The sequence below is a fragment of the Pristiophorus japonicus genome, chromosome 21, assembly GCF_044704955.1.
Source record: "Pristiophorus japonicus isolate sPriJap1 chromosome 21, sPriJap1.hap1, whole genome shotgun sequence".
Taxonomy (NCBI): domain Eukaryota; kingdom Metazoa; phylum Chordata; class Chondrichthyes; family Pristiophoridae; genus Pristiophorus; species Pristiophorus japonicus.
Genome location: NC_091997.1, coordinates 56,748,729 through 56,759,995, shown reverse-complemented (window position 1 = coordinate 56,759,995; position 11,267 = coordinate 56,748,729). Strand labels below are relative to the sequence as shown.

Sequence of the window (11,267 nt, the reverse complement as noted above, 5' to 3'; positions counted from 1 at the left end):
ACTAAGACATTTATGCTCATCTCTCAGTAATTTGTAATGATTTTTATAATTAATACAATAATGTAACCTGTCAATAAATTGGGATATTTGTCTCAGCGGTATTGTCAGGTAACGATCCCCATAGCGGAATCCAACGACTCTGAAACAAATGTATGATTCTTATCTTTACAATAATATAGGTGGTGTTATTTAAGAGCTGCCACAAAACATGGAAAATATCTCCCTTTCAGATGTGTCACTGTTTAGAAACAAATATCTTTGTTTCTCAGACTGTTAATAGGCGAGAGCAATTAATATTTTCACCAGACAGAATTAATATTGGAATTTATTTTTTTCGCTGTATAATTAATTTAACAATTAGATTCAGTGGGTATTTGGCAGCGTTGTTTAACTCCTCTCTGAATTTACTCTGAATCGCTGCGTAAATAAAGGTGTTGGTGCAAGAACTCAGAAGCTGAAGCATATTTCCCGTTTCTTGGAGAATAAATTTGGGGTCACTGAAGCTTTTGAAGTTGTAATCGTTTGTAATGCGCACATGTAAGAACTGCACAACGTATGTCATCCACAGCAGGATGAAACTGCCTGAGATGGTGAAGAGTAAGATGATGGACTTTCTCCGGCTCTCCATCTCTGGGTCGCTCTGACTCTCCCCATTGCTGTGGGCCCGGAGTCTCCTGCGGGCTCTGCTGGCCGCCAGAATGTATCTGACCGTCAGGGCATTGAGCAGCAAGATCAGGAGGAACGGGGCACACGGGGTCAAAATACGGTCAACCCAATCATATACTGTCCATAGAGGTGAAGTATAACGGATATCCTTCAGTCTGCAGTACCACGGGACATTGTCAATTATGTAGATGGGTTCGTGTATAAAGTACCAGGGTATATTGGTTAAACAACCCAATGCACAGACTATTCCTATAACAATGGCCGCCGTTTTCTCGGTGCAATATTTTGTTTTCAGCTTCTGGCAACAAATGGCCACAAATCGATCAAAGGTGAATGCGACAGTTAGCCAGACTGAACTGACTCTGGCTGCATAAGTTAGCGCAATGCTGAGACTGCACACCGGTGTGATGGACAGGAAACTACCTGGGAAATATATTCCACTAATCCGGTTTAATATCACAGCAGTGATAATGACCAGGAGATCCGTCACTGCCATGGACATCAGGTACCGAGTGATACAACTGGAGAGACCGCACCTTCCTCGGGATAGGATCACAATCGCCACTAAATTAGCTGCAAAAGAAAGAGATAGAGAGATGGGAAGTTACAGAACAGAATCTCAATGAATGTTTTACATTGACAGAAATTATATAATACTTAGATACTTGAAGTGATGTGTTTTAAACAAAACCTAATATGATTGGGAAGAGTGAACACGTGTTTTAGAAAGGAAAATTATGCTTAACAAATCATTTTAGAGTTTTTTTTGAGGGAGTAGCTAGCAGCATAGATAAAGAGGAACCAGTAGATGTAGTATATTTGGATTTTCAGAATGTATTTGATAAGTTGCCACACAAGAGTTTTTTGGACATGATTAGGGCTCATAGAATTGAGGGTAATATGTTAGCATGGATTGAGGATTGGCTGACGGACAGAAAACAGTCACTAGAAATAAAAAAAACATCTGATTCGCTAATGTCCTTCAGGAAAGGAAACCTGCCTATCTTACCCAGTCTGGCCTATATGTGACTCCAGAACTACAGCAATGTGATTGACTCTTAACTGCCCTCTGAAATGGCCTTGCAAGCCACTCAGTTCTACCAAATTTCAGCGACAAAGTCACCACTGTGGGACTACTTCACCAAATGGACTGCAGCAGTTCAAGAAGGTGGCTCACCACCACCTTCTCAAGGACAATTAAGGATGGGCAACAAATGCTGGCTTTGCCAACAAAGTCCACATCAGGGAACAAATAAATTATATGGGTTGTTTTGGGACGGCAGGATGCAACTAGTGGAGTGCCACAAGATTCAGTGTTTGTCACTCAGCTATTTACAGTCTATATCAGTTACTTAGATGAGGGATCCAAGTGTAATATATCCAAGTTTGCTGATGATACAAAGCTATAAAGAGGACACGAAGTGGCTGCAAAGGGCCATTGAGCAGTTAAGTGATTGGCCAAGGTGGAGGCAGATGGAGTATAGCATGGGAAAGTGTGACATCATCCAGTTTGGTCGGAAGAATAAGAAATCAGAATAATTTTTAAAAATGAGGTAGGAGTAAATGTTGGGATTCAGAGGGATTTGGGTGTCCTTGTACATTCATCACAGAAAGTTAACATGCAGGTACAGCAAGCAATTAGGAAAGCAAATGGTATGTTGGCCTTTTTTGCAAGGGGGTTGGAGTCTCACAGTAAGGAAGTCTTGCTACAATTATATAGGGCATTGGTGTGATCACACCTGGAGTACTGTGCACAGTTTCGGTCTCCTTACCGAAGGAAGGATATACTTGCCTTAGAGGGGGTACAATGAAGGTTCATTAGATTGATTCCTGGGAAGAGAAGGTTGTCTAATCGGGAGAGATTTAGTAGAATGGGCTGAAATTCTCTGGTGTTTAGAAGAATAAGAGGTGATCTCATTGAAACATAGAATATTCTTACAGCGCTTTACAGGGTCAATGCTGTGAGTCTGAATTCCCCTTGGCCGGAGAGTCTGGAACTAGGATAAGGAGTCGGCCATTTAGGACTGAGATGAGGAGAAACTTCTTCACTCAGAGGGTGGTGAATCTTTGGAATTCTCTACGCCCCAGAGGGCTGTGGAGGCTCAGTCGTTGACTATATTCAAGACAGAGATCGATAGATTTTTGGAATCTAGCGGAATCAAAGAGCATGGGAATATGATCGGGAAAGTGGATCAAGGTCGAAGTTCAGCCATGATCTTATTGAATGGGGGAGCAGCTTCGAGGGGCTGTGGGACCGACTCCTGCTTCTCATTTTTCTGATCTTATATAATCATCCAAATTGGAGGTGAGGTGGACTGGAGCCCTTGGGTAAATGAACCATAATATTTAAAATCACAACAATAAAAAATCCATTTGATAATGGTGGAAATTCAATAAAATTAAAGATACTCGATTCTATAATGATGAATAACATAAATCAATAGTAATATTTACAGATTCAAGATAATTAGTTCAAAAACACGTAACTAACAGTGAAACAAATGGAATAAAAATAAAAACAAATGTAAATAAATATTATAACCAATGAAACAAAGATTGTGGAGCCTTGTATTGATGTGACAGGTCTCTCACTATATTCGAACGGCTTCACATTGACAGACTCAACAGTCAATCTGTGTGAGCCAATCCCCAGAAACAGCAGTGAGACCATTAACCAGTTAGTCTAGGAATAGCGGCATTGGTTGAGTAAAAAATATTGTCCAGTGCACCAGTAGATCTTCCGGCCTGTCTTCAAAATCCCAATACAATCCAGAACTTCCATCACAAGTACCTAACTGGGAAATCTGTTTAATGTCTGGTGGGTAACCCCGGGTCCTGCAATGCAGCGCTCCCTCAATACTTCCTGGTGTCAAACTGAAGTATGGACTGAGGTCCTGGAGTGGGACATTAAAGCGATAACTCTCGGACTAAGAGGCAAGAGTTCTACTTACTGAAATAAGATCATACCTCTAGAAATAAATACACAGAATTGAATAGAAGGGCGCATCAAAGAACACCCAGAGCCACTGGGGAGAAGCAAATGGAGCCACAGTGACGGAAACATCACGATTTCCAAATGGTTCATTGAGTAAAAGTGAGCAGGATGATGTGGCGGGCAGGAATGGGTGTCGAATCTCATGGAGGAATCCAAGGGCCAGATTGGATGTTTGAGCATGTGTACTGGGGGAGGAAGGAGTTAGAATTGGAACCGTCGAGGATCAGGACCAGCGTTCGGGGAGAGCAGAGTTTGAGCAGGACATCCCGGAGCGGCAGGACTGGGAGAGAAGTGACAGATAACCTGGACTGGGTGGAGGGGGGATGGGTTAACCCGGATTAGGAGCGGGGGGGGGAACAACCCAGACAAGGGGGAAGAGGAAGCTAACCCAGACTGGGGGGGGAAGGGTGATAATATGGACTGGGGGCGGAAGGGTGAGGGGGATAACGTGAACTGGTGGAGTGAGGTGGGGGAGGAGTGGGGGAGAGCGGGGGGGGTATAACCCAGACGGGGGTGGGGGGAGGGGGAAGGGAAGCAGGAGGCAGGGTAAAGTGCTCCTGGGAAACAGATGTTTAATAGAAACATAGAAACATAGATCGTGTCCGTGCCGGCCGACAAAGAGCCACATGGCCCTCGGTCAGCAGCCCTGAAGGTTACATATAAACCTATGAACAATGACAGAAAGGTAAAGAGCACCGAGCCCAACCAGTCCGCCTCACACAACTGCGACACCCCCTACACCGCAACATTCTATACTCCACCCCAACCGGAGCCACATGATCTCCTGGGAGAAGGAAAAACCAGATAAAAACCCAGGTCAATTGAGGAAAAAAATCTGGGAACATTTCTCTCCGACCCATCCAGGCGATCAAAACTTGTCCAAGAGATCACCCTGGCCATATTCAATTCCCTGCAGTACTTACCATCGTATCTGCGCCATCCAACAAAAGGTTATTCAATCTAATCCCAATAACCAGCTCTAGGTTCGAAACCCTGCAGGTTCTGATATTTCAAGTGCCCATCCAAGCACCTTTTAAATGTGGTGAGGATTTCTGCATCCACCACACTTCCAGGCAGCGAGTTCCAGACCCCCACAACCACCTGCGTGAAGAAGCCTCCCCTCAAATCCCCTCTGAACCTTCCATCAAACACCTTAAAAGTGTGCCCCCTCGTAATTGACCCCTCCACCAATGGAAATAGATCCTTGCTAGCCACTACATCAAGGCCCCTCAATATTTTGTACACCTCAATGAGGTCTCCCCTCAGCCTCCTCTGTTCCAAGGAGAACAAACCCAGCCTATCCAATCTGTCCTCATAGCTAAGATTCTCCATTCCAGGCAGCATCCTAATAAATCTCCTCTGCACCCTCTCTAGTGCAATCATTCCTTCCTATAATACGGCGACCAGAACTGCACACAGTACTCCAGGTGTGGCTTAACCAAAGTATTATACAATTTAAGCATAACACCCCTGCTCATGTATTCTCTGCCTTGGCCAATAAAGGCAAGCATTCCGTATGCCTTCTTAACCACATCCACCTGGCCTGCTGTTTTCAGGGATCTGTGGACAAGCAGGGTCGTTCAACCTGACTGCCTGCCTCTCTTCCGCGCGTACATCCGCGCCAGGGTGTCCTTGGAGATGGAGCACATGGTGTCCACTGGTATGCTCGCGGCCTTCCGCGAGAGGTGGGCACCGGAGGGACTGGAGTGCATCGTCACGCCCGGCAACCAAATTTTAATTTGATTTTATGTTTTAAAGTTTAATTTGTTTTAATTGCCAGTGTTTTTTAGTGTCCCCCTCCCCTTTTATAGGGGGCACTTGGAGAAAAAAAAATATTTTAGTGCCCAAAAAAAAACTTTAAAAAAAAACCAAACAAAAAAAGGGCCTTTGAAATGTTTGGTGCACCCACCAGATCTGGGGGACATGATTTTATGATTTAATGTTTTAATTTTCTCACAAAAAGAGTTCTGTGGACAAACAGTCCAAGGTCCCTTTGTTCATCTACATTATTAAGTGGCCTACTGCTTAATGTGTAAACCCTTTCCTTATTAGCCCTCCCAAAGTGGATTACCTTACATGTCTCTGAATTAAATTCCATTTGCCACTGCTCTGTCCACCTGACCAGTAAATTGATATCCTCCTGCAGTCCATGACTTTCCTCTTCATTATCAACCACACAGCCAATTTTAGTGTCATCTGCAAACTTCTGAATCATGCTCCCTATATTCAAACCTAAATCATTGATATATACCACAAAAAGCAAGGGACCCAGTACCGAGCCCTGTGGAACCCCACTGGAAACATCCTTCCAGTCACAAGAACACCCATCAACCATTACCCTTTGCATTCTACCTCGAAGCCAATTTTGGAACCAACTTGCCACTTTGCCCTGGATCCCATGGGCTTTAACCTTCGTGACCAGTCTACCATATGGGACCTTATCAAAAGCTTTGCTAAAGTCTATATACACTATGTCATACACACTACCCTTGGTTACCTCCTCAAAAGATTCAATTGGGTTAGTCAAACACGATCTTCCCATAACAAATCCGTGCTGACTGTCCCTAATTAATCCTTTCCTTTCCAAATGTAGATCTATCCTGTCTTTCAGGATTTTTTCTAATAATTTTCCTATCACTGAGATTAGGCTGACAGGCTTGTAATTACTCGGCCTATTCCTTTCTCCCTTCTTAAACAAGAGGCACCACATTAGCATCCTCCAGTCCTCTGGCGCCATGCCCAAATCCAAAGAGGACTGGAAAATGATGGTCAAGGCCTCTACTATTTCATCTTTTACTTCGCTCAACATCCTGGGATGCATTTCATCTGGGCTTGGGTACAAATCTACTTTCAAAGTTGCTAAACCCCTTAATAGCTCCAGAATATCACACTCCTCCTTGACAGCAGTATCTGCATTGCCCCTTTCCTTTGTGAAAACAGACGCAAAGTATTCATTCGGAATCATACCCACATCTTCCGCCTCCACACAAATATTACCCTCTAATAGGCCCTACCCTTTCTTTAGTTATCCTCTTGCTCTTAATATATTTTTAGAACATCTCTGGGTTTTCTTTAATTTTACTGACCAAGAATTTTTCATGCTCTCTCTTATCATTCCTAATATCCTTTTTAATGTTATCTCTTAACTTTCTATATTCCTCCAAAGATTCTATAGTATTTAGCCGTTGGTATATGACATAAGCTTTCCTTTTTTTCTTTATACTCCCCTGTAAGTCCCTAGACATCCAGAGGGCTCTAGAATTGTTATTCCCACCCTTTTTCTTTAAGGGCACATGTTTGGCCTGAGCCTTCCGGATCACCTCCTTGAGTGCCTCCCACTGTTCCGACACTGAGTTAACCACAAGTAGCTGTTGCTCGTCCACTATGGCCAAATCACTCCTCAGGTTAGCAATGTTAGCTTTTCCCCAATTTGGAACTTTTATTCCTGGTCTATCCGGGAGTTCGGGAGGGTCCGAGAGCTCAGGAGAGTTCGAGAGTCCGGGAGTTCAGGAGAGTCTGGTCACTTAATTAATTGTTCCGAATTATCAATTGCACATTGAGGTATATTTTACCTTCAATAAACTTATTCATGAAACTAATAACAGTTTAATTACTTATTAAATCAATTCCCCGAATTGAACGCTGTTCTCCACAAGGTGTCCAACAGAGCTTTATAGATTTGTCGAAATCAATAAAGCGGTCATTCTGAAATGGAAGTTGTTAATTTTTTAATGATTTAATTGAAACAGTTGTAGATTAAGGCATTTATTAAATATACATTGGAGCAACATAATTGTGAAATTTAATTTTTAAATTTTAATCTGGCAATTCCATGTAATTCTTTCACAGGATGTGGGCATCACACTAGCATTTATTGCCCATCCCTAAATGCCCCTCAGAAGGTGATGGTGAGCCACTTTCTTGCCAACTGAGTGGCTTGCTATCATTTCAGAGGGCAGTTAAGAGTCAATCACATTTCTGTCACATACAGGCCACACAGGGCAAGGACGGCAGATTTCCTTCCCTAAAGGGCATTGCTCAATGAACCACATGGGTTTTTATGACAATTCTGTATTTACATTGTCACCATTATTGATAGTAGCTTTTTACATTCCAGATTTATTTAAATTCGCTGGCTGCTGTGGTTGGATTTAAACTCTTTTCTCATGGATGATTAATTCAGGCCTCTTGAATTACTTTTCAGTAACATTACCACCATGTTCCAACTGCCATAGTGTCTATCTATTCATACCCCTTTGTGTTCTCATGGAGTGGTCAATTCTAAGTTGGTCAGAAGACCATGTTCACCATCCTCAGTGTTATCTGGATGCTCTTCTGTTCAATGCTGGGATTGGCTTTGAACAGAGCAGCCAGGTTTCCGCATGTTACACACTATTGCAGCTGTTGGAGTTTGCTGTCTGTTTCACACCCCATGTACTGATTACCAATATAGGAACACGAGTTGGCCATCCAACCCCTAGAGTGTGTTCCGCCATTCAATTCGATCACAGCTGATCCTTACTGCATCTGCCCACCTCAGTTCCCGAACCTTTAAGACCCTTGCTTAACAAAATTCTATCAATCTAAATTTTGACATTTACAATTGACTTAGATCAATAACTTATAAGGGGAAAGCATTCCAGACTTCTACTACCTATGTGTGAGATGTTCTTCCTGACTCACCCTGAAACGGCTCAGCTCTAATTTTAAGCTCATGACCCCTTGGTCTGGATTTCCACACCAGACCAAATCGTTTCTCCCTATCTACCCTATCAAATCCTTTAATCATCAAAACACCTCGATAACTTGTTCCAATACTTTACCTGGGACCGCGATGGTTGCAAGGGCAGTGTAGTAAATGGCATATAGCAGACCTGTGGGCGGGGCGTGCATCCTCAGTGAGAAACAGCGATGTCTGTTCACGACCCCACATGCTCTGCTCGACTTTCAAGGGATCCCTTATTATAGCTGATGCGATCCCTCAGAGACACAATTAGGTGACATCACCTTTAACGTTAGTTCCAGTCACTGAACAAACAAATTAACCCAGTCGTTTACTTTTATTTTTGATGCAATAAAATGGCCAAAAGTGGGTGTTAGAGAATTTGAAAGTGAACCTTTAGAGAAGGAGGCGTACTGTCCTTATAAGGTCTGAGCTATAAACAACTACAATCCCAAGGCCAACGTGCTTCACTCTTAACTGCTCTCAAGTGGCCAAGCAACCCTCTCAATTTATCAAAATGGTTGGAAAGGATCAAAATAATAGAACTAGATGGACCATTGAGCTGCGATTAGGCAATGAATCAGGACACAAGAAAGGCAGACCCAGCCCTGTCGATCCTGCAAATTCCTTGTCACGAACATCTGGGGAGTGGTGCCAAGGTTGGGAGAGCTGTCGCACAGCATAATCAAGCCTGACATAATTGTACTCACAGGATCATAACTATCAGCCATTGCCTGTGAGTAGGACATTCCCTGGGAATGTCCTGTCCCACCGGTAGGACAGACAGACCAGAGGTACAGGTACAGTGGTACAAAGGCGGGGGTTGGGGGAGTGCACTGGGAGTTTTCTTCGTGACTCTGGTCCTCATGACATCTCATGGCTTCAGCTCAAACATGAATAAGAAAACCATTTGCTGATTATCACCACTGCACTCCCTCAGCTGATGACTCAGTACTTCTCTGTGTTGAACACCACTTGGAGAAAGCACTGAGGATATAAGGGCGTAGAATCTGCTCTGGGTGGGGGGATTCAATATCCATCACCAAGAGTGGCTCGGTAGCACCACTACTGACTGAGCTAGCCGAGTCCTGAAGGACATAGCTGCCAGACTGGGCCTGCAGCAGGTGGTGAGAGAAACAACATGAGGGAAAAACCTACTTAAATTCATTTGCACCAATCTACCAATCATAAATCCATCTGTCTATGATAGCATTGGCAGAAATGACCAGTGCACAGTCCTTGTGGGACAGTGTCTGTCCTCACACTGCCGTACCCACCATTACATCGTGTGACATTAACATTGCATTTAGTAGGATGGATTGAGTGCAGATCCAGCAACTCAAAGCTGGGCATCCATGACACGCTGAGGGCCATCAGCAGCAGCAGCATTGTATTCCACCACAATGCCTCAACCGTGAGACACCCCAGCTCAGATTCTGAGTTAAAGACATGCCAGTGAGTAACGGAGAACTGGGGAAAGGGAGAGGGGTGGGCTGTAGATAGTTTGCTCCAGAGTACAGTCATACCTCAGAGGAAGGCACAGGTGCAGGAAGGGGGGAGTGTGCGTTTCACTCAGATGGGTATGGGGAGAAAGAGGAGGAAGGCCCACAGATACTCTTCAATCTCTCCATGATCCTCTCCAACAGGCACAGTGTACTTGGGACTTGTGGGGATAAGGAGAAGTACTGTGGGAGAGGACAGCCACAGTGCAGACCTGGGCCCCATGGAGCAACAGAATGGAAGTGTAGTCGTTATATGGGATTCAATAATATAGGGGCGAGGTAACATCCTCTCCAGCCAGGATTGAGAGTCCACAGCATGTTGCTGGTTGCCATGGTCAGCGATGTCTCATGACGGATTGGAAGGAATTTGGAAAGGGAGGGGAAGGTCCAGTTGTAGTGCTCCATCTAGGGACCAATGTGGTGGTGTAGAAAAGGGAGGAGCTTCTGATGAGGCCGCATCAGAAGTCAGCAGCTAACTTCGAAAGCAGCACCTCAAGGCTGGCAATCTCGTGGATCTTTAACGTGCTAATTGTCTTATTGACAAACAATGAAGGAAGGTGAACACATGGCTAAATGAGTGGAGAGAGAAGGAGGGGTTCCATTATTTGGGACACTGGCACCAGTACTGGGCCAGGAGGGAGCTGTACCACTGGGCTTGGCTGGGACCGAGGTTGAGCTGGGACAGAGGTTGGGCTGTGAACGAGGTTGGGCTTGGCTGGGACCACGGTCCGAGCTGAAAGGATAAATAAGGCGGTAAAAGGACTTTAAATCCATAAATATTTGGGGACCATGCAACCAGCTCTTCAGAAACAGGAGAAAGAAATGATCGTTTCAATTGGGCCAAAGATTGCGTCCTCTCCGATGTGCGTACGGACCTAGCGAGGCCTGGCAAAAGACGGTTCTCAGGGCGCGATGCGCATGCACCGAAAACCGACTTTTCCGATCTGTCAAGATTTCTTTAGACAGATCCTCCGCATCCCTGGGAGAAGGATATCCGCGCGGGAGAGATCGGGCTATTTGCCCAACTCCTGCCCAGCAAATGTCCTTCAAACACTTACGCCTGGTGAAAGCAGGTGCATAGCTACTTTTACCAGCATAACACTTTTAAAACATAGAAAAACTAAAGTTAAATTTAGTCATTAATTTTTATGTTAAAAATTCTGTCCATTAAGATAAGTTTATTTTTAACCCTATTAAAAAAAAATTACATTTAATTTCAATTAATTTTAAATATGTGAGGTGTTTTTTTTATTTATTGTGCTGTGTTTCGGTGTTTTGGGGGGTTATTCTCATCGATAGTGATGGGAGTCTGTACAAACAGAGCTCCCATTTTTATCAATGAGAATACTGCACAGTGATTGATGGTCCAGGCCCACGTGAC

At 44.0% G+C, this 11,267-nt stretch overlaps 1 protein-coding gene across 1 annotated transcript; it reads right to left on the bottom strand.

The window, feature by feature from the left end:
- Positions 1–325: 325 nt before the first annotated feature.
- Positions 326–8,554, bottom strand: LOC139233532 (probable G-protein coupled receptor 139). The gene is made up of 2 exons (XM_070863932.1): positions 8,485–8,554; positions 326–1,239 (listed from the first exon to the last, which is right to left on the bottom strand). The coding sequence occupies exons 1-2, from the start codon at positions 8,552–8,554 to the stop codon at positions 326–328; spliced, it is 984 nt and encodes a 327-aa protein (XP_070720033.1).
- Positions 8,555–11,267: the final 2,713 nt, after the last annotated feature.